At 36.7% G+C, this 24,833-nt stretch overlaps 1 protein-coding gene across 1 annotated transcript; it reads left to right on the forward strand.

The window, feature by feature from the left end:
- Positions 1-5,857: 5,857 nt before the first annotated feature.
- Positions 5,858-23,776, forward strand: LOC120081415 (ubiquitin-like-specific protease 1D). Its single transcript, XM_039036257.1, has 14 exons — positions 5,858-6,315; positions 14,390-14,441; positions 15,518-15,582; positions 15,724-15,986; positions 18,753-18,801; positions 19,048-19,118; positions 19,219-19,251; positions 19,382-19,477; positions 20,476-20,578; positions 20,988-21,085; positions 22,000-22,122; positions 22,270-22,384; positions 22,797-22,904; positions 22,985-23,776. The coding sequence occupies exons 1-14, from the start codon at positions 5,995-5,997 to the stop codon at positions 23,132-23,134; spliced, it is 1,647 nt and encodes a 548-aa protein (XP_038892185.1). The 5' UTR covers positions 5,858-5,994; the 3' UTR covers positions 23,135-23,776.
- Positions 23,777-24,833: the final 1,057 nt, after the last annotated feature.

A 24,833-nucleotide genomic window follows, 5' to 3' on the forward strand; every position in this document is an offset into this window, starting at 1 on the left:
AATGTATCTGTGTTTATTAGAAGTATGGGTGAATTTTGAATCATGCATCCTTCTGAATCAAATTTGTAAAGTAATCAAATTCTTTGACTCTTGTACAGACAGTAGAAAATGTTGTAATGCGTTCATTTGTATACCTTGTTAATAGTCAATACAATCAGAGTATATATTCACTCCACTTTTTGCCTGTGTCTCTTTCTTTATTTACTTTTGTCAATTTTTGTGACATTCTAAATCTTTTATTTTTATGATCTTCATTGCGTTACTATGATGTATTACATGTTTATACTTAGAAACATTTCCCATACTTAATAAATTATGACAACACTTAGTTAATTCATAGTTTAGCAGTACTTTACCTATTATCTTATAAAGTTCTGCTCACACCTTCTTTTTGAAATTTTCTTCTAAGTATTTATCTAGTCTCTCCAAACAACGCAATGAGGACTTTGCTCATCTTTAAATTTGGGGGTGGGGAAGGTCTGAGCAAATGAGATCAAGATTATGCTATAGTTAAGAAAATGTGTCCATTTTTAATTCTTATATATATATATATATATATTATGCAAAACTCCAATGTCAGTCCAAGGGAAAACCTCAAAACTGTCCCAACCTAATAAGAGTTTAATTGTGAAAGGAGTCTGCTTGTAGTTGGATGTTCGTATGACATCCGTAGGAGTAACCCAAAATGAATGTGGGTTTCCAAGAACAATGCAGTATGAAAAAAAGAAACAAAAAAAGAAACAAAAACAAAAATAAAAGAATGCAAGAGACAACTCCTCTGATTATCATGAATTAAAAATTGAAATTGGCACACAACCGTAGTTGGATGTCCGATGACACCCATGGGGACAAGCCAAAATGAAAAGTGTAACCATGATAAAGAGTCTCTAAGTGAATAGATGACGCAAAGTTTTGCTCACCGCATATAGACACATCAAGTTGTTTTGACAAATAAGAGATAAACATTCTATTTTGAAAACTAGAAAAGCATCTTTGAGCAGAATTTTGTCATATAGAAGAATAAAGTAGGGCTTGCTAAGAATTAGCAAGGATAGAAAGAAATCGATGTCAAGTAATGTGCCTAAGTGTAACATTCGGAGCAACAAATCGTCGCAAAAATAGAGGATAGGAATTGAGCATGATTGCCTTAGTAGAAGATATGCATGAGGACGAGCATATATCTAAATTTGGGGGTGTGATAACTTGTAGAAATACAAGTTATTTATGCCACCTTATCTAGATATTGCAGCCAAAAGTTAGTAAATATGCGCCGATTGTATGAAAATTAGCCTAGTATTACAATAATTATAAATGTTTGCAATTACACCCACTAACACCATAAAGATGGAAGACAAGCCGGATTTTATTCTGTTTTGCAGGAGACTAAGTCACCGCTTACGCTCAAGGCTCACGAGAAACTGATCAACGCATATCTGTCACATTGCGCCCATCAATCAACAATGAAGAGACGATTACTGCAATGGCGGTGCAATGCGATAGTCGATCAAGAGTTGTGTTTCAACCGCATGCGGTAATAAAAACAACACCGCATGTGAATCCATGATCGAAAGATGCAGCTGAGCAACGCGAAAGCGAAGGATCGAGACACGTGTACAACTAACGGTTGTGCAGAATTGACGGTCTGATTGCATAACAGAAGGAATAATATCCCTCCATCTTCGGAATTAGCATGACAATCAAGTGGGGATCACAAGGCCGGAGTCAAAGACCTGCACCTATAAATACCCTATTGATTTCAGAGAAAATGTATGCTACGGGATACAGGGTAAATGCTGCAAAACTGTTGAGAGAAAAGGCTGAGCTGAGTGCTTGAGTGAAGAAATCCGGAAAGAATACGAGATAGGGCCGAGAGGTGAATCTCATATCTAACCTACCAAACACCCAATTGAAAGCTCTGTGAAAAGATCCCTGCTACCGGTAGAGCAAGCCTGAGAGGGAAGCTCTCCCTACCATCAAATTCATCCTATCCGGCAAGCAGATCTCCATTGAATCAGTGTCAAGACATTAGCACTTGTTTGTATCTGTTATATCTCTTTCATCGTTGTATTTCATGTTTCCTTTATCTTTTCATTCACACACCATGTATCAAACGCTTAATAGACGTATTAAATGTTTTGATAGCTTTCATTTACCATCTTCTGTCTATTTTCGTTCACCCATCAATCATTCTTCATGATGTCTTCTTAATTCCCTAATAGGTAATATGAATTAACTAAGTACTTAATATGTGTTAAAGATATAAAATGCGTTTAGCTAAGGCATGTTAGACGGCATCTTCGCCTGTGAGAGCAGAAGTGAAGATACCATTCTGATCTATCGAGAGAAGGTCAGAAGAATGCGTTAACTAAAGCGAGTAGTACTTCTAGACATGGAAGCAACCTTGCGTTCATCACATTAGTCCCTGTTTCACCACAGACATGTGAGAGCGTGGCCGATCACTGAAAGGTGTACGCCAAGAGAAGAGTGGAACAACATTTGTAGCTTCAATGCAATTGAGAACTTGCGTTATTTATATTATTTGTCTTTCTCTTTATATTTTGTTCATAAGACTTGGCGCCGCATTCCACGTCTTTGCACACCTTTCACAGCCAGCCTTGACCCCAACATCTTATACATGAAGCTTGTATCTTGTATCATCTAGCTTAGGTTTATTGTATTTCATTTTATTATCGCATCTTTACCACTTTACTTTATTTTATCACAATTTATATACCTGTACAAACACATTTTTAAAGATTAAAAACCTGGTTGCATATATCATGAACATACCACAATAACCTAAACTAGTCCCCGTGTTCGACCTCGGATCACACCGAGAAACTTGCGTTGGAATTACACTTGGTTCTAACGTAAGGAAACTTGTGACAATGCATGGCATACTACGTGAACACCCATCATTAACGCATATCTAGTGGTAGTATCACATCATTTCGAGCATAGAACATCAATCATAGTATATCTTAATTTCATTGCATTACATTATACAACACAAGTGTTCGTACAAACTGTTTACAAACTACAGGACACGAGACTTTAGGGCATCAACCCCAACAATTCAGACCTTTATGGTCCGATGAATGTCAAAGCAAGGGGAGGTTTTGAATATTTCATCACCTTTACTGATGATTATTCAATATATGGGTATATTTATTTAATGCAATATAAGTTTGAATCTTTTGAAAAGTTCAAAGAATTCAAGGCTGAAGTTGAAAATGCATTAAATAGAACAATTACGACATTTCGATTTGATCGAGATGGAGAGTTTTTTTTATCTAACATTCCAGAACTATTTGATAGATCATGGAATTGTATCCTAAGTCTCAACACCTGGTACACCTTAACAGAATGGTGTATCAAAATGGAGAAATCGAACCCTGTTGGATATGATTCGGTCTATGATGAGTTACATTTCCTTACCTGATTCATTTTAGGGTTTTGAAGTATAGACTGCAACATACATTTTGAACTATGTTTCATTCAAAAGTGCTACCAGAACACCTTTGGAATTATGGAATGGTCGTAAAGCTAGTTTACATTATTTCAGAATTCGAGGTTGTTCAGCAAATGTGCTTGAGGCAAATCCTAAGAAATTGGAACCTCTTTCAAGATCGTGCCTATTTTTAGGCTACCCCAAAGGCACGAGAGGTGGTTACTTCTTCCACCCTAAAGAAAATAAAGTGTTTGTATTGACAAACGATACTTTTCTAGAAGAATACCACACAAGGGAGCACAAGCCCCATAGTAAGATTGTGTTGAATGAACTTTCCAATAAATCTACTGAACCTTCAACAAAAGTTGTTGAAGAACCCAACACCTCAACAAAAGTTGTTGAAGTTGGATCATCTAATAGGTCAAATCTACCTCAAGTGTTGAGGGAACCTCGACGCAGTGGGAAGGTTGCGAACCCATCTGACCGTTACATAGGTTTAACATAAATCCTAGCCATGGTAGTTGATGAATATGTTGAGGACCCATTGTCTTACAAAAAGGCAATGGAGGATGTTGACAAAGATGATTGTATCAAAGCTATGGATATCGAAATGGAGTTGATGGATTTCAATTAAGTTTGGGATATTGTAGATCTACCTGATGGGGTTAAACCTATATTTTGCAAATGGACATACAAGAGAAAACGGAGTGCTGATGGGAAGGTGTAAATTTTTAAGGCTAGACTAGTGGCAAAGAGTTATACCCAAGTTGAGGGAGTCGACTATGAGGAGACTTTCTCACCTGTTGCCATGCTTAAGTCTATTCTATCCTCCTGTCCATTGCTTCATATTATGAGTTTGAGATTTCTTTTATGAATGACAATCTTGAGGATACCATTTATATGGAGCAACCCGAGGGATTCATAACCCAAGGTTAAGAACAAAAGGTTCGCAGGCTTAATCGGTTCATTTATGAACTGAAGCAAACTTCTCGATCTTGGAATATAAGGTTTAATACTGCGATCAAATCTTATGGCTTTGATCAAAATGTTGATGTGCCTTGTGTTTACAAGAGAATCATCAACAATTCAGTAGCTTTCCTGGTATTATATGACTAGGGCATCCATATACCCTTGACATTCTCCCACTTTCCCTAGATAATGATGCTCGCAGTTCTAGTCCGACTAGGTGGCCCTCGAACACTTTAGCCGAGAGAGCATTCGTAAATGGATCAATAAGGTCATCTTTTGAGGCTATCTTCGTGACTATCACGTCTTCTCGGTGTACTATCTCCCTGATGAGATGGTACTTTCTTTCGATGTGTTTTCCATATTTACGACTTCTTGATTCCTTGGAATTGGTAACTGCACCCCTGTTGTCGCAATACAGGGTAATGGGCAGATGCATATTTGGAACTACTTCCAAATCTGACAAGAACTTGCACAGTCACACTGTTTCTTTAGCTACTTTGCATGTAACTACATATTCTGCTTCCATTGTAGAGTCAGATATACAACTCTGTCTGATGCTTCTCCACACTATAGCTCATCCATTAAAAGTGAACTGATCCTGAAGTAGATTTATTATAATCTACATTAGTATGAAAATCAAAATCAACATGTCCTTAGGCTCATACATGAGCATATAGTCCCTCATTCTCAGGAGATACTTGAGGATGTTCTTGACAGCAGTCAAATGACTGTGTCCAAGGTTGCATTGGAACCTATTGATGATGCCAACTGCAAAGCATGTATCAGGTCGTGTACTTACATACATTAGACTCCCAACTGCTGATGCATATAAAATTCTTTTCATTTCCTCAATTGCTTGAGGCATCTTAGGATACTGTTCATTTGACAAATGAATTCCATGTCTAAAAGGTAACATATTCTTTTTGGAATTTTGCATATTATATCTTAACAACATCTTGTCAATATAAAATGCTTGAAATGGGGCTAGGGTTTTGTTCTTGCAATTTCGAAAAATTTGGATCCCAATAACGTATTGAGCATCTCCCAAATCTTTCATTTGGAATTGAACATAAGGTGGTATGATCGAATGACCTTCAAACGAGTTATGAATTCAAGATAATCGAGCATTGAGTATGATGTGGATATGATCGAGTATACACGTGTCGATTGCAGCCGTATCGAGTGACCATGAAGCTGAGTATCGGGTGACTGTGCATCGAGGAATATGTGACGAGCGATCGAAGACCGAGTAAATTCGTATTGACAGATGCAAAGTGTGCATCTCAGGGGCGAATCGGTAAAATCAAATGACGTAGGTATAATGTCATTTACATTGTCTACCTACCATTTTTTACATGGGCATCTCAAATGAGGCCATCCGGAAAAAAAAAAAAAAAAAAAAAACTAGGAAATTAGAAGGAAAGACTTCCAAAAAAAAAATGCAAAAGTTCTCTTTTGCAGTCTGCGACTTGTGTCAAAGGTGTGTTGTCAAGAACAGAGAGGGTAAACCGAGACTGAGAGAAAAGAGATTACGAAACAATAGCTGAAGTTTCTGTTGCACCAGATGCATACATATGGTGATGGAGCAAGAGAAAACGACGAAGAGACCTCTGAAGATTGACTGGAACACAGTTTGGTCTAAAAACGAGGAACCTACACCTGATTTAGTCATTACGACCGCGAAACACCTTGATATGGACTCGGATCGGCAGCATTTGCTAAAGGAAGAACTCCAAAAGCTTAGCGATGGCGAGCTGGAAGATAGGATTCGCCGAATGAAGCAATTCTACGAGACTTCCGCTTCCAGATTGCCAGACAAGGGGGACAAGTATCATTGCAATCTATTGCTGGCAGAGGAAGAGAGGGAATCCAGAAAGCTCCGTCGAATTGAAAAGGTTATTTCCTCCTTTAATTTTGATTTCTTGTGAAAACTGAAAAATGGGCAATTGGTTGTATTAGATTTTGCTGTTTTCTGTATCATTTGGGAAAATTTTGTTTCGTATGTTCCGGCCTACGCTCTAATGCTGATTATGTACTTTACCTCAGGTTTCCCCCCCTCCCTTAATAAATCGCGTTCGATCATCAAGATTTTCATGGAACACACTTCGCTGTTTCATATCAGTTAAACTCCCCCTTTTGGAATCTATGTTTGTTTTTGTGACTGGTCAGTTCCTCAGTCGTTCGTAACAAAAAGGGCTATCTTGCGACGACTTTTCATTATTATGATCAAACGGTATAACTAAAGGAGGGAAACCCTCCTACCTACAGACTAGTTAAGAAAACTCTCCAGTTGGAGGAGGCACATATTTGATTGCTTCCAAAATCTCACTGGAATTATGAGGACATTTTAATGCGTTAGATCGCTTTCTTGCCTCTCCCAGCTAGCTCGAGAAGTTTGAGAATGTTGAGGTGGAAAGGTTAGAAAGATCATCGTCTAAACATTTTCCCTTTGTAACAATGTAAGGAGTTACCTTGTTAGTCTAGGTTAAATCTGGCTCAATTTCCTTTAGTATCCTTTTAACATTTTTTAATTTTTAATACTTCAGTTTATTTTTCAAATCTCTATAAACAGAGAATTGCCCTCTTGTATTCATAATTTTGATTGACAATAAATTTTTTTTGATAGACTTCTTGGAGGGAATTATATTTAGTCTCGTAGGCTACCCCAATTTCGTATCAAAGCAATTGCTTGGGCCAAGGTTGGTTGTTGTTGATGGAAAACTGAAATTGTTGACATATATCACAAGAGAGAACTTTGCAAGTTGTGCTCTTTACTCAACAATGCACACTTATTTACATAGGGGTACCTTTTAGAGTACCCTATTTTCACGAATAGAAAGGTGATTTCATGAACTTGCCATGGATTTGCCAAGAACGAAGATTTATAGCTCAAGAAAGATGTTCAAGACCAGAAAATATTCTTTTGTATATGGGTCATGAATAGTGGAGATAGAAATAGGAATTTGTCAAGAATGGAGATTTATAGCTCGAGAAAGACGTTCAAGACCAGAAAACGTTCTTTTGTATGCAGGTCATGACATGTGGAGGTAGATTTTTTTTCTAAGAATGCACCTAAATTTGGAACAACGCTTGCCGTTGATAGAAGTTAGGAAGAGGATGATTGAAGTCCAATGTACTTTGGGGGAACAACGTGCTACAATGGCAGACACTCACGTGGATCACTAAGACCTTCTCCTATTTGTTGAATGCCCCACTAAACCAGAAATTCTTTAAGGAGTTTCGTTTTGATGATCAAACTATTTGGGTTGAAAAATCGACCAATAGAAGAGGTATTTTGGCTGAAGTTGCCAAGTTCGATAACAATGGAGGCCTAAACAAGATACTTGTTCCTCTTGGTGAAGGAAGAAAGGGATGGATAGCCTTTTATACATTGATTCACTCCTTCACAGATAACAGAAATGTGACCCACAACCCACCTTAAATGCACCAACATAAAACATTAAGGAAACTATTCTCCCATCCTTTAAAGAGGCTTTAAAGGCAAAAGCTCCATTAACACACCACAAGGGGACAACGCTTACAGACAAACAAACCACGGAGTTTGCACATGCCACTATTCACTTTAGCACATTCGTCACTGTTAAGAGATGGGGTATCCACGACGACTGGTACAATATTATGAGGGCCCTCCAAGTACACGTCTGTGACCGTTGTGCCATCAACCCAATAGAAGCTGATCGGGCTCTTTTTAGATGCGAGGATGAAGAGCAAGCCAAAATAATCCTCGGGTTGATAAAAGATTGGTATAAGGTTGGTCCGTTCTCTCCAAAGTTCACCCCATGGAGTAATAACGTTGCCAAAGCGAGTCCAGTCGTTCCCTGCTATGGTGGCTGGATAATCAAAAACCGCCCTTTAGATCGTTGGGACGACCTTACCTTCAAGTCTATCGAGGACGCTTGCGGTGGTTTTGTCGAAGTTGTAAGGAAGTCGTTATCTCATCTGAATCTCTTAAAGGCTACGATTAGAGTTAAACAAAACTCCACATGATTCATTTTGGCCGTAGTTGGGATCCCCTCTCCATCTGCATCTCTGATAGTGGTGCAAATCAGCCTTTTTTTTTAACAACAACCAGTTTTTGGGTTTCGTTGCCGGAATCCATGGTACCCAACCACCGGACCATTGCCTTCTTTCGGATGACGCATAGCCCAAGGTGTCGATTGATTTGCAGAAGGGTCTCCTCGGACTGTACCCTGAGTCAGCCCTTGATGCTCCACAGGTACCATTCTCTGACCCCTCACCTACCCTATCTATCCCACCTCCCAATCCTAAGCCTCTACCTACCAGACCTTCTCCCCCTCAAACCCAACGACCCATTTATCTATTCTAAAAAGCCCATCTCCCGACCTTTTGTCTCAACGGAAGTTCTTCCCCTTGCCCCTCCCACTATTTCTCAACAAAAGCCCACTTCACCCCAACCCAACCTCCTCTTGCTCCTCCCCCCATATCTCTACAAAAAACCACTACACCCCGGCCCAACCTTTGTCCCGATAAGCCCATTGACCCATCTTTAGCTATTGGAACTGAACCTTTATCCGACTCGGCCCACCCAAGCCCTTTCGCCAGTATTGAATCGACCCATTCTTCGTCTCCACACCCGTCGGTCTCGAACACCACCATACCTCTTTCCCTGCCTCTTCCAACTGACCTTTATAATTCCCCTCACAAACTTTCCATCACTATTCAAAACAAAAAATCTTACCTCATACCTGGCACAAAATTCACCTCTTCGGCATTCTGCCCAAACTTCTCCAACCATGATGACGTAGACTACAGTCCTCTTTCGCTCTCCACCGCTCCTCCCTCACCTTTTACACATCCCACCTCTCCTCCCCCAATTTTTCCTTACAAAACACTATGATTGGCGCTTCTCTATTGGCCGAGAGCGACCTTGAACCGAAGGGTGAACCCGTTTCAAGCTCTTCTGATCCAGTATCTCACCTTCGGATCGTGGTTCCTTGGTTTCTGGAACATAATCTGTGTATTACAGCTATTCCATCAACCTCAAAGAAGGTCAAATGATCCCAGAAACAAACCAGGGGCATTAATGAACTAAAGAGGGTTTATACTTCTATTAATTATGACGAGGACTGCTCAAAGGCTTTTCTTGGTGGGTCGACCTCTTCTACATGATTATTCTGTCCTGGAACGTCCAAGGCATCAAGGCTTGGGAGAAGCGAGCAGTTGTGGAAAATCTCATTTTAAAACATAATCCTACAATGGTTATCCTTTAGGAAACAAAGCTCGAAGATGTGGATTTTTTTATCATTAAGTCTCGTTGAAGCTCTAGGCATATCAACTGGTCTGTGTTAGAGGTTCGGGAACCTCTGGTGGTATCATCTTCATGTGGAACGACACATCCATCACTTCTGGGGAGGTATTTAAAGGACTTTTCTCACTTACCTTACAATTTTCCCTGGCTGACAACTTTCTCTTTTGGCTTTCTGGTATATACAGTCCTCGGGCTAAAGATAGACCTCTCTTTTGGTAGGAGCTTTACGACCTACAAGGCCTTTGCACACAAAATTGGATTTTGTGAGATGATTTCATTGTGTCCAGATGGTCCTATGAAAAATCGAATGTCAAGCCCCAAATAGTTAGTATGAAAACTTTTAATTCATTTATTGACGGGTCCGATCTCCTAGACATCCCTCTTCAAAATGGTTCTTACACTTGGTCTGGACATAGGCATTACCCGATCTTCACTCTCATTGATTGCTTTTTGATAACTGAAAGCATCCATAAGAAATTTGCCTACACTACATTTAGGAGATTGGAGAGACCCACATCCGACCACTACCCTATCTTGCTATCCATTGGTGTAGACAAATGGGGTCCCACCCCTTTTTCGTTTTGAAAACATGTGCCTTTTGCACAAAGACTTTTGTGGCCTTGTTGAATATTGGTGGAAGAACACACCTTTCTTGGATGATCAGGACATGGCCTCATTGTCAAGTTGAAGGGTCTTAAAGAAATCCTCAGAGTGTGGAACAAAGATACTTTTGGATGTGTTCACACGCAAAAGAACTAGTTTATAGCGGAAATCACATTACTAGATAGCATTGAGGAATCAATTTATTGTCTCCCCATCCATAGAGTGCAAAAAAGTTTCCTTAAAGCACAACTCCTCTCGGTGGTGGCCAAGGAGGAAGCTCTTTGGAGGCAGAAGCGCAAAACCATTTGGCTTAACGAAGGTGATCTAGTCACTCGTTTCTTCCATCGTGTTGTGGCTACAAAGAGAAGGCAAAACACCATTCTCGAAATTATCTCCACAAATGGTGTGAACCTTCTTGTTGAACCCGATATTGTTGAGGAATTTCTGGGCTTCTTCTCTAGATTGTTTTCCGAGAAAGAACAACCTCACTATATTACCTACACTTAACTGGCCGTCTCTAACTATGCAACAATCATCATAGTTAGAAGCTCCTTTTAATGAACAAGAAATATGAGGGGTTGTTTGTGCTCTTGGTACAAATAAGTTCCCAGGCCCTGACGGATATACTGCTGAATTCTATAAAAAAAATTTGGGCACATCCTTAGGCTCGACGTATTGAGGGTGTTTTAGGATTTTTTTAAGAAAGATATTGTCAACGCCAATCTCACTGAGACTTATATTTGCTTCATCCCCAAGTGTGCTGATACAAAAAGAGTTGGTGATTTTAGACCTATTAATCTGACTACTGGTATTTATAAGGTTTTGGCTAGAGTCTTCTCTGATAGATTGAAGAAGGTTCTCCCTACCCTTATATCTGAATACCAGTTGGCCTTTGTTGAGGGGCATTAAATCTTGGATGCCTTGCTTATTGCTCATGAGCTTATTGATGAATGGACTAGAAAGGGGAAGAAGGGCATTGTGATTAAACTGGATATTGAAAAGGCTTTTGATACGGTCGATTGAGACTTCATTGACACCCTTCTTTGCTAGAGGTTTCGGCTGCCTTTGGAGAAAATGGATTTTGGGTTGTATCTCTTCCGAAATTACTCCATCATTATCAATGGTCGTCCTAGAGAAAAAATCCATGCTTCTAGGGGTATTAGGCAAGGGGATCCGCTCTCTTTTCCTCTTTAATATCATTGTCGATACCCTTAGTCGTTTGCTAACTCAAGCTGAATGGTCGTCCTGTTCCGGTCTTTCCATCAATCACCAAAAATCTGAAATTCTTGGCATAAATCTTACTCCCACACAGCTTCAGGACATTGCGGGATTATTAGTTGCAAGGTTGGATTATGGCCTAACACCTACCTCGGGCTTCCCCTACATGGCAAACCTAGAACTCTCACTTTTTGGGCCTCGGTAATTGAGAAAATTGAGCGAAGAATTAAGGCGTAGTCTTCATCATACATATTAAAGGGGGAGGTTAACTCTTATTCAAGCCTCATTAAGCAACCTTCCTACCTATTATCTTTCCCTTTTCAATCTCCCTCATAAAGTGGCCAATATTATTGAAAAGATCTCGAAGGGAAGGAAGATGGCTCTAACTTACATCTTGTTTGTTGGGATAAAGTTACCGCCCCACAATCTACCGTTGGTTTGGGGATCACCAATATCAAGTTGAGAAACGAGGGTCTCCTTGCAAAATGGATTTGGCACTTTAGGATGGAAAGATTTGCTTTATGGCAGAGAGTGATCATGGCAAAATTTGGAACATCCTTGTGCGATAACAAAGTTGGTAATAGATAGATCTATGTCCACTACCAAAGGTCCTTGGAAAGCTTTGTCCTATTTCCAACCTCTCATGTTGCTTAGGCAGCGGGACTTCTATGTCTTTCTGGTACGACGCTTGGGTAAACAATACTCCGTTGCATACATCTTTCCCCAACCTTTATGCTCTGTCTCTTGCAAAGGAAGCTATGGTCATTGATTTCTGGAATAGGACGAATGGTAGGGTGGAATCTCCATCTTTGGAGACATCTAAATGATTTGGAAACTGAGGAATGGGCAACACTCTCTCAAACACTCACCACCTATCAGCCCTTCCAATCAGAAGACAAATGGTTATGGAAGCTGGAACCATCTGGGATCTTTTCTACAAAGTCTTGGATTGATTCTAGGTATGTAAGCAATGGGTTATCTTCTACGGGCTCTATCAATGGTATTTGGTCTGGCCATTATCCCAAAAAGATTAAATTCTTTCTTTGGGAGCTTTCACACAGGGTAGTCCTCACACACGACAAGCCTCAATGCCGCAACCCCTCTCTAGCGATGTCTGCCAACTGGTGCACTCTTTGCAAAAGGGACATTGAATCTCAAAGTTATTTATTCATGTTCTGTGCTTTTTCAAGGGCCAGAACCACATTCTTCTTGCTTTTAACTGGTATGTGGCCTTTCCGCCAGAACCACATTCTTCTTGCTTTTAACTGGTATGTGGTCTTTCCCTCGGAAATCAACCAATTCCTCCCCCTTGTTCTTGATGATCATTCTTTCTAGGGTAGAAAAGGTCTCCTATGGAAACATATTGTTAGAGCATTCCTTTGGTCGGTTTGGTTTGAATGGAACAACCACCTCTTCAACAACAAAGCTCAACATTTCGACATCTTTTTTGATCATGTGATTAGCTGTAAGACCACCGATTATAAATACATACAAACGAAGCGGTAAGAAGGTAATTATAGAAGAAATGGGGGATTAATGAGAATTTTGTTAGAGAGTTGGTTAGATGTGGGGACCAATTGGGGTGGGGATAACGGTTTTAAAAGGAGCGTTGTGGGGGAAGGGAGGGGTATCTCGGAATTGTTGAGCAAGAATTGCTAAGGGAGGATCCAGCCCTCTGGTATGCTGGAGTTGTTTTGTCGATTTTCTGCCTTGATAATTTTCATCTTGTCTGTAACCTCTTTTCCTTTAAGAGGTATATAGATAAAATTATCAGATTGAGACTCTGTTCTTGGGAAATTTGTGGCTGTGGTAGAAGTTTCTTTTGCAGGTTTGAAGGGTTCTTACATTAGCATTGCTATCTCTTGGTGTAAATTAACTAAACATTTCAATTGCTATAGTTTTGATTTTCTTTTGACCAATTGGAGATGTCTTTTGTAACATCTTTGGTTGTGGGGTTTCTTTTCCCCTCTTTTGTAATTTCATACATCAATGAAATTTGTCTCTTATAAAAAAAAAAAATAAATAAAACAACATACAAGCACATACAAAGACAAAAGCCCACAAAATGAATCCTCAACTACATGAAAGAGCTCCAGTCCAAAATAATAATAAAATACTAGTAATTACAAAAAGTTCAACTTACAGACACCCATAAAGACGTATTAAATCTCACTTCCCACATCTCCTCTAAAGATCTCACCACCCCTCTAAATACCTTGCAATTCCTCTCGAGCCACGCTCCCACAAGATAGCCAAACGATAGGCTTGCTACAATACTCTCCCCTATCCTAAAAAGAAGAGTTCATCAGGATTCCCTCAATCATAGAACGGCTATCCCCTTGAAGACGTAGTAAGTGGGTGTTAGCTAAAGTTGCTTGGTGTAAGACGTGCCTCTCTCCTCTTAAAACAATCCTCACATGGAAAGTTTATCCCACCATGATAGACTAATAGAAATAATTTATAAGGCCAAAAGCTCATTTGAAAACCTTGATTACCTATCTCTTAGAATCCTTGTACAATATTAAAGACAAATACCAATTCGAATGTGAATATTTGAATGTACGATTTTTTTGAAAGGAATATATAATGCCTTAACCACTTAGCCATTTATATTTACCTCATCTCTGGAATCTCTGCTAGGGAGAAAAGGTGGCTAGCATTTGCCTGAAGTTGATTAATAATCATGTAGTCAGCCTTTATGCACTAGTATTAGAACCTGCTATTGCAAGTCAACTTTTGTTGAAGCAAATTTATCTTGATGTTGGTGAGAAATATCGAGGAGCGTATAACTTCATATGAGGTTTTACTACCCTGAATCGGTCCTAATTTAAGTTTCTCCTGCTTTTCTTATTTTTCAGGAAGCTACTGGATGTGAAAATCTCTCACAGCCAACTACCTCAAGTATAGCTGGTATGGTTCTGAATCTGGCACTAAAATCTCCTTTTGATTTATTCTTATTGCACTCTCATACTGACCTTAAAACCCCAAATTATATATTGAATGGTATCGCCTCACATTGATGAAATGGAAAAATTGATGGATCTGGAGTGGTTGAATGCTTGAATTGTGATCTAGAATGTTTTTGTTCATGTAATGCTCTATATAATTTTTTTTTCTCCAGTATGAAATCAAGCACATTTGTCTGCCAAAAGATGTTCAAGCCCTTTTTCTTCAGAGAAAAAAGTAGGAAGGAAAAAAACTATTTATGTTCTTTTCACCATCATCAATTGCCTACCCATTAGTATATAAAACGGCACATAAAAGATGGCCCAACAAAAGGAGCCAAGCCAAACTGACTGACTATATGTATGTAGAAAGTCATCTTTTGCCAGCCTTTAGTTGATATGCAATCACTCACTCTGGCGCTATACGTATAAGTAGAAAAGCTCAAACTTTCTCTGCTCTTAGTGAGAACAGAATAAGTTAGGGTGACTAATAAGAAGAAATGTACAAATCCTTTAGGTTGAAGTGAACTATTTTCTTCATGGACAATTAGGGTATCTTTGAAGAACAGTATGTACTCGCAGTCAATGAAAAGAAAGATACTAGATTGTGTTGGACATAAACTCAGATCTTTAAAATCATATCTTGACTAGATAGCGGAAGTTGACAAGGAGTCCAATTTAGATTTTTTCCCTACCTGTATCGGACATACTTTTCTGCTTTATTTTCTTGAAGATTTGTAGTTTTAGTGCCTTTTTTATATTTTAATTATAGCAGATAAATTAACTGTGGAGGTAAATTTGACACCATCAAATTACTGTTGGAGGTAAGGTGCGAGCATAAATATTAAATTCTGATCTTTGATCTTATTGACGAGAAGTGTAAGAGAGTTTCTCAACTTTTCTAATTTTTGAATCATCACTGTGCTTTCTTACATACAGTTTGGTTATATGATCAACTACCAAGAAATTGTTCCATAACTCAAAATTTGTCAATTAATCAGGCCCAATGGTTACATCGTTTTGTATGTACGTCTTATGCAGCTAGGGAAAGGACTGCTTCATTGTCCCCATTCACTTCTTCTTTTTACCAGAAGTTGGAAGAAAAAGTACTATGCTCCCTATTAATTTCTGCAAATTTTCTATTTATTCCAGTCCTCTATATAAAAACAAATATCCATAACTGTAACTTTTTTATTTACTTCAGTCCTCAATGTAATTCCTGTATGTATTTTAAATTATCCGAGCAGACAGAATGCAATAATAATGCCTTTGGTCAAGAGCTATCGATTTTGGGACGCTGTGATAATCGAAGACAAAGATCTAATGGTAGGTTATCACCAAAAGTAAAACAGAAGGGCCAAACATCATCCAGAAAGCAGCCATTCAAACGTGTTAACAATCTTTCTACTGATGTACAAAAAAGAGTTTCTTCAGTTGCCGCTCAAAATAGTAAAAGTCCCGATCATTTTGATTTTCGTGTCAGTGAACGACAGTCCGACTGTTTTGGGAAGTAAGTTCTGCTTGAACCCCCATTTGACTAGTTTTTAAGTTTTTCCCACCATTATCTCAATGCAGTTGTGATGTTGATACAGGAAGCTGTCTTGAGAAGGCAGTTTTTTTCATTTCTTTCCACATAAACTATACAAGGTTATGCAATACAAGAATTTACTATGCACTAGAGATGGTTGGACGTGCAGATTTGTTACATTCTTTGTTTGTTTCAGAACTTTATCCTTGCATATATATTAACTTAAATGTTTATTATCTCTAGTATGCAATTAACTTGAATCAAGGACTTAAATGTCAATATTGATGAATATTCATGTCTTGAACATAGGAAGATTAATGGATATTTGCAAAAAAATAATAATTAAAAAACATTGAAATTTTAAAAAATTATATAAGTTAATTAACAAAACTTAAGCAAGTATTCAAATAAGCAAATAAATATTACTCTCAAGTCTCACGTCTCAACACTTCTTAATGTCTATCCACTAATATAAGAGTGTAGCGATGTAAAGTTGTTCAAATCCTGGAAATAAATTGTGATAGCACTTTTGATAGATTTTTTGACCATGTTATCTTTCTTGCTATGACTTGGTGCAAGTGTACATCTTTCTTTAGCTCTCATTTTTTTCCCTCTCTTTTGGCCGATTGGAGAAATCTTAACTCACTTATCATTAACTTATTGCCTTTTGTGTAAATTTCATACATCAATGAAATTTATGAAATTTGTCCCTTATTCAAGAAAAAAAAAATCTTGGAAAGAAATTTCACTAAAGAATCGAAGAGAGTGTTAAAGAATAATAACTAAAACTATAAAATAACATGGAGCATTTCGTTAGAATCTTCCTTCAGAATGGTGGTAGCTATCGCCCAAGCAATGGATCAGCCCTCTTTGCCTTTTCTGTGGGGTTGGGGTAGGCTCTTTTGATTAAAGTAATGACATTCTATTCTATAAATGGTTTAGGAAATTCACACAAAAAGAAGAGTTTTTAGAGTGATTGCTAGTATCTATATGACAGTATGTGCATTTTTCTTTCATATCCATGTGCCTCCAAGCTAGTTTATGCCACGACTATTATTGAGACAATTACTTGAGTTGAACCTACTATGGTTGCCAAGGAAATTTGTAGATTATTTAATCCTAAGTGACCACCATGGCATGAACATTATCATTCTGATTGTTTATGTGGTCTTTATTCTTTAATGATCACGAGGCCAATCTTTGATGATTGATATTATGTGGATTATATCACAAGCTATGCTCATTTGCATGCTTGAAAGCCTTTTATCTCTTTCTCCCTCTTTGTTCTTTACGTGATTTTAAGACTTTATTCCATTGGATGCATGTTGTGTATTGGTTAGCTGTTCCATGCTAGGAATTGGGGATAATATTTTTGATCTAATAGCTAGATCAAATCAGAGGCAGTTACTTGTGTTTCTTGACACATGGTCCTTTTATCTTGCAACAATGCCTCCATCCCTCATATACACATACAGCATTTTAGACATCTCTTCATGATTCCATCTCTTGTTTCCTGCGTATGTTTGGGATACATGTTATGCTCTCATGTATTGGATGTATGTTTTAGTTTTAGGAATCTCTCATGGCCTCTTTCTATTATTGTTACTATCTTCTTAAAGAAATAGTATTTCATTGATAAAATAAACGATATAATCTGAGATGAAAGTCTCCTATCTCGGAGTCACAGAAAGACTCTCCATTGGAAGTAACAGAAGGAATGGAGCAGCTACCAAATCTTTCGAGCAAAAACTCCAAGGGCTATGATACTACTGTAAACAAATCCCGTCATTAAGTTCCCTCCGGTCCTCTACCGGTTCTGATTTGTGGATGTGGAAGCTTAGTCACACGTGCCTCAACACCTCAGACCGCGTTCAGTGAAGATGCTCATGGCTAACCATTTCTTCTAGTTGGTGCCATGTGTGCAATCACACAATGAAACTCGAGTTTATATTTTTTTTCCTCTTGCTCTTATACAAGCAAACTGTGGAGTTATCTTTTCTCAGCTTTTGGATGGTCAGTAGTTCTCCCGATGATGTTTTATCATGGTTGGTTATGATTCTGATGGAGCATTCGTCCAAAATGGCCAAGTAGATCCGACGGCTACATTTCTGTTGTGCCTTCATCTGGTGCCTATAGAAAGAGAGAAATGACAGAATTTAAAGGACAAGGAGAAAACAACATAAGCCCTCCTGATCTCTTATCTTTTTTAGCCATTTCTTGGTGGAAAAACAATTCTCCCCTTTAGCCATAGCTTAACTATATTTTCGTTTTTCAATGAAAAGTTTTGTTTTCTTTAGAAAAGAAAGAAAGAAAATAGTAACTATAGCTCTTGTTCTCTTACTTCCGACTGGAGAAGCCCATTGAATGAGATTTTCGTTCTATTTTTTATATTTCATATCATGAATGTTGTTTCCTATATTAAAAAAAAAAAAAAATCTCATTATTTAGGCTTTTCACACCCTGATCTTCTTCTCTATAACCAAATTTCCAACCGAACAACCTTTACAGCATTGAGCTGAGGCACAACATTTTGATCTGGGCCAAAATAGAAAATGAATAAAATTAAGTATCCAGTTGAGCTAAAAAGGTATAAAATGTTAGCTCATCTAACTGTCGTTCTTAAAAATGACTGATCAAAGTTGACGTAAATAATTGAATAACCTTGTATAAATTCTCAGTTAATTTTTCAGATTGCATTAGCCCTTCCACAGTTCACGTGCTTACATTATTTTGGTCTCTTCTCTGCAGGAAGGACGCTTCTGAGGTTCAGCAGTCAGATACTCCGATGCCTCAAAAGGTATGTTTTGAATGTTACCCTTTGTTGGGTTTCTGTTTTTCATCCTTGTGGCTTTGATACATAAGGCAAGATGTAATGCCCCTTTGTTATATTAATCTTACCATCTCACACAATAGTGTGGTATAGAGCTTAGTGGGTACTTTTATCTCTCTTTTGTGGCAGCATTTGTTTTGTGGCGTTCATGCTGCCCTTATGTGGGATAGTTATGTATATTCTGTTTTTTATGATACTTTGTTTATCTAACAGGGGCAGACCATTGTAGTCGTTGACGAGGAGGAAGCTTTGGCAATGGAAATACCCGAGCATGATGATAAATGGTAAATTTGATGTGCTTATTTCTTGGGTCCATTGACAATCATATTCACTTGGACAACTTTTGAATTCAAGCTTTGATTTACGTTTTGTGGAACTTTTCAGCATGAAAGAGGCTAAGATCTACTACCCATCGAGGTATATATCGCTTTTCCATATTATGAATGCTCAAGTATCTTCTCTTTGAATCTGTGCTTCTATGAAAGTAACTTAGCTTTTTGTTTATTTTGAATTTTTATTAATTACATATTCTAATAACTGTTGACAGGGATGATCCAGAATCCGTTGAAATTTGTTTTGAGGACATTAAGTGTCTTGATCCAGAGGGTTATTTGACATCAACGATCATGAACTTTTATATTCGGTTAGTAGGCCATTTGGACTTGTGAAAGTAAATAGATCAGATGTACTTGATGTGTGACTCATTGTACTCCAAAATGTTTTCTTGTCCTCTATGAACTTTTGATATGGCATGATACATTGTTATCACCAAAAATCATTGGGTAGTTTCCTGTTCTTCCTAAAAATGTTTTTGTTGTTTTTACTGGAACTTAAACTTTTTTCTATGTTTAGAAGGGCTTGTCCCCCTTCTCTCAAGGCATGACTTAACTTCCCTTTCTAATTCTCGTTCTCAATTTTCTTGTTTTATTTTGAATTTTTAGTATGGGATGCACCTTTTCAGTATATAATGCTGTCACCGGTAATTTGAAAAGAAAAGAAAAACTTTTCAGAGGAATCCAGATGAGTTAAATCTTTTTGCTGGGATGGCAAATGATCTTGATGCAATTTTCAGTTTAGTTTAGTTTAGCGCAAAGGCCTAGAAACTTCTTATCCTGTTTCCTCACTCATCTCAAAGGTCTATTGATAGGACTGTGATGTTTTATATACAGTGGATCGTGGAGGCGGCAAGGAAGATCTATGTTTCACTTAGCACTTAGCTGTATGATTAGTTGATTATGCTCATATAACGATCTTACTTGAACAGGATCTATTCTATAGGTTGTACAACCGTGTCCTTGAGTTCTAATAATTATGCTCATATAAGAATGATCAAGTTGTTCTATTCAATTATTCAATCAACGAGATTAAATATATTTGGATGCTTTTCTCTAAGTTTATATTGTTTAAGTGTTGAAGGGGATATACTTTATGCTTTTATCACGTAAAGACCAAAGAGTCTTATTTTGTAGTTTCATGGCTGATTGTAGCTAGGAGGGTTTATAATAATAATAATAATTATTATTATTATTACTGCTGTGGAAAGTTGACCGTTTGTTACTTTTTAAATCTTGATGAAAATTTTATTTGCTTGTTTTATTTATGCATTTTTGTGTTCCATGTGCAACTTTTCTTCTTATGCAGATATTTACAACAGCGAGCATTTTCAACAAATAAGGTGACATGCAATTATCACTTTTTCAATACCTATTTTTATGAAAAGCTAAAGGAGGCTGTGTCAAACAAGGTGACTGACTATACACTGTTTTTTAGGGTGTTTCAATGCTTCTATTAAGTTGCTATTCAGCTGTTATGTATATTTTTCTATTCATGGTTGGCTATATATACCACTGTCCGTCCTGATCATCAATAACAATTTAAAAGTTTATTGATCACTCTCTCTTTCCTTCGTCTGAATATCATAAGATGGTATTAGAGCCACGATAGTCTAGCAACTAGCTTAACCTTGATTTTTGGCACAATCCAAGTTCAGAAGTATCCTCATCCCATGCGTCAACAAAGAAGTTATTGTTTCTTTCAACATGCATTTCCATTTGTGCATTTCTATAGTTTGATATACTTCGTATTGTTTTGCTGTGTTAAAGTACTTCCTCCTGCAAGTTATGTTTTGACTTTACATATTTTGACATGTTAAGGGAAAGGACAGGGATAATTTTTTTGTCAAGTTCAGAAGGTGGTGGAAAGGCGTTAATATATTTCAGAAAGCATATGTACTGATTCCAATCCATGAGGAGTAAGTTCCTATAGTCAACCCTTTTATAGTTTGCACGTTATTCTTAGAATATCATCATATTGATAATTGATTGTGCTATTTATTTCCTGTAGCTCTTACATTGTCTATAGATTTTCAATTGCTCCTTTTACTGTCCACGATTGGCTGGCCCATGGTCAAAGGGAAAATTTTAAATCCAGATGCCTTGATTATCTAGGATTTTAAGGCGTTTGGTAGGTAATTTGGATTCTGTTTTATGTTTTTAGATTTATAGTCTTTGGTAGACGATTTGGATTATATTTTAAAAACTGTTTTCAGGTTCTGTTATTCAAATAGAGCAAATTCTGAAAATAGCATTTTTATGTTTTCGGTGTATTCAGATTTTCAAAATGCAGAATTATATTAAAAACGATATAGATATTAACAAGTATAGTATTTCATATTGTAAACTCAATAACTTTTTCTTAAATTAAAATATTTATTGTAGAATGCAATATAAATTATAGGATATCACAAAATAATAATTCTACTAAATTTTTCAACATAAAACATGCTCATAAATTAATAATTAATATTTCATATTTAACCTAATATTTAGTGGACAACTACAACTAGTTTTATAGTTTATATTATCAAAAACATTTTAAACAAATGTTTAAACTAAAATCTAATTTTTGAATCTGCCACCAAACCCATTTTTTAAAACATTTTAATCTGCTATCAAAAACATTTTAATCTAATTTTTGAAAACATGAATACAACTTTGTTTTCAATGAATCCCTTGTTTTCAAAATTCTATTTTCAAATTACCTACCAAATAGACCTTAAATCTTCTATGCATTTTGTGTTGTTCTAGTACGTGTTTTCTTTTCTTCTAAAAAAATCATTTACTACCCAGATTTTTTATTCTATCTTTTGGTTTCTAATGTGTTCAGTCTCCACTGGAGTTTGGTGATTATATGTTTTCCACAGAAAGAAGATGAATCGGGACCCATTATACTTCATTTGGATTCATTGAGACTACACTCTAGCAGATCAATTTTTGATAACATTAAGAGGTATGTCAGTCCCTTTATGACAATAATCAAAACTCCTTCAACTATGTCGGTGAAATTTATTCCACTATATTTTGTTTTATGGAACTTCTGTTGTTGAGACGTTCTTCAGAAAACAATTAAGATCTAATTTCATAAATTGTTCTGTAGTTTTATAAAAGAGGAATGGTGCTACTTGGATCGAGAAGTTGCTGATTCAGATCTCCCAATGCCGCATAGAATATGGAAAAATATCTCTCGAAGAATTGAAGAGAAAATAATCGAGGTAGTCTCCTTACTCTTATCAGTTATATTTTCTGTGTATTTTGTAAACCTGTAGATGGTAGTAATTTTTCAGATTTATCAATTTCTACGTGTATCGCATATGCCAATGGGAACCAGAAATTGAAGGAGAATTAACAGAAAATAGTATTGGGCCCATTAAGTAGGCAAATATTTTGTCGAACACCTTTTCATACATCAATTAAAAAGTTTGTTTCTCGTTAAAAAAATTGTTTTATTGAGCAATGGATTAGCAAGTCATTTACAGCACAAAATAATTTGAAGTGTAAGAAACTCTACCAGATGTTAAAATCAATAGCTCTTCATCTTTTCTTCGTAAACTCAATAATTTTAAATATTTTTTGTATTGTGTATTTGAGATTTTGCCTTTTCATTTAATGAATGCCTATCACCAGGTTCCACAACAAAAGAACGACTATGACTGTGGTCTCTTTGTTCTATACTTCATAGAACGCTTCATCGAAGAGGCTCCTGATAGGCTAAAAAGGAAGGACTTGGATATGGTATTCATGATTATGAATTGATTTTTTTAATATTAACCATATTCCAAGCTTGATGTGGAGTTTTGCTCGTGAGTTCTCAGTTTGGCAAGCGGTGGTTCAAACCCCAAGAGGCTTCCAGCTTGAGGACGAGGATAAGATGTTTGCTCAAAGTAGAGTTCCAAGATGTGAAAAGACGATGTCTATCAGAACCTGTGGAGAGCTCTCCCTCAGATCAGGCTCCAAAACAATGAATTGGCAGGTCTTTTGTTTGGTTCAAGTAATAGTTCACTTGGGATTGGGCGGGCTGTGCTATCTTCTATCGTGCTTGGCTAGTGAAGTTAAAGCAATCTCACTGTTCTCATCCTAGCAACCAACCGATTTTAGGTATGATTTTTTTTTCAACAAATTCAGAAATGTAAAGCCACAAAAGTGTCTGCAATAAGTTGAAATTACATGGTGGGTTAGGGTCACATCACAACACTAAGAAATCAAATTAGACGAGCTAGATATAGCTTATCACTTGGCTTGTTTTCTAAGTACATGGGGAACAAACCCAAGGTTTAGGCTTTTGACTCGTAGCAATAGCAAGTCGACGTGGTGTGAATCTGTCCATAGGATAGTTGTGTTTGTATTGTGAGTTACTGCTCCTAGCCTCCTTGCATGATGCCAATCGAACGTTTTTATTGATTAAAAAATGATGTTGGTTAAATATCCATACACTATCTATCTCATCCAACTTTTTGGTTGGTTTAAAATCACTCTTAAATATACTTTAATCATTTAAAGTCAATGTGGCATTTGGTTTTGTACTTCTAGTCACAATTTTCATATGAAACTGTATTTTGGAATGATTTTAACTATTTCAATATCACTCTCAAACATATTTTGAATTATACTTTTCCCATCTCGTTCTCCTTTGTTTGTGTTTCACCTATTAATGGCATCTGATTATTTTTCGAGCACCCTCGTACTGCCAACTTTGTGGTCTTAGAAGAAAATGACAGCTTCTGATTGTACCAGTAGGCTTCAGACAGATGGGTTGCAGCGTTATGTGATTACAGATTACATAAGTTTTGGGGGTGGAATGGGTTAGGTAATGTCTCTTTATTCCTTTGTTTGAGGTAGGGTTTGTATATTTGGGAAGGACAGCCTACCTTCTTGACATTTCATATACCTTGAACTGTTTCTTTATATATCTTTTAAATCTGTGAGATTTCTGTTTAAGATAATCTCTTTAAATATTTTATGATATATTCATCTAGATTATTTAGTCAGAATTTATCGATCTATATTAGTATGCACTTGTAAATGTAATTATCAATGATAATTAGATTGATCATCCTTTCTCAATTGAATTACAATTTTTGTTGTGGAGCCAAACTTTCATTAAGATTACAAAATATTGGTAAACACTAAATAACAATTAATTGGATCATGCTTTTTATATTACTATTGATTCATTATACTTGTAAAACGTGACCAACATTCAAATTAATTATAGCAAAATTAGGATAAAAGTATATTAAGTATTATTTAATCAATTATTAAGCTAAATTTGTTATTAATTATTAATCTTAAAAGTTAATGAGTTAACTCAGTACAAGTATTCGATTTATAATAATTACAGTTAACAGTTAATCATTGCATTAAATTACATTGATTATTTAAAATCAATTCATCATACCAATGGCTTGAAATTCATTGGTATTAATTCGTTTATTCCTCTAAACGTTAATAGTGTTTCCATACAAAATCAAACCTCAAATCTATAGTTCTTAACAATATTCTAGCAAAATATTTAATCCCAGGTGCCCAATCTAATCAAATCTTAAATTTAATGACCTTTTTTGTATATCTATAGTTCTTAACAATATTCTAGAAAAATATTTAATCCCAGGTGCCCAATCAAATCAAATCTTAAATTTAATGACCTTTTTTGTGAGTACAATG

This window comes from Benincasa hispida, chromosome 7 (genome assembly GCF_009727055.1).
Source record: "Benincasa hispida cultivar B227 chromosome 7, ASM972705v1, whole genome shotgun sequence".
In the NCBI taxonomy this organism is placed as follows: Eukaryota; Viridiplantae; Streptophyta; class Magnoliopsida; order Cucurbitales; family Cucurbitaceae; genus Benincasa; species Benincasa hispida.

What these genes read in the sequence shown, in the direction of transcription:
- LOC120081415 (XM_039036257.1), top strand. Translation starts at nt 5,995, where the DNA reads ATGGTGATGGAGCAAGAGAAAACGACGAAGAGACCTCTGAAGATTGAC. An exon ending in ATACTCCGATGCCTCAAAAG is followed by an intron (nt 18,802 to 19,047) that starts GTATGTTTTGAA and finishes TTTATCTAACAG; the next exon opens with GGGCAGACCATTGTAGTCGT. An exon ending in AAGATCTACTACCCATCGAG is followed by an intron (nt 19,252 to 19,381) that starts GTATATATCGCT and finishes AACTGTTGACAG; the next exon opens with GGATGATCCAGAATCCGTTG.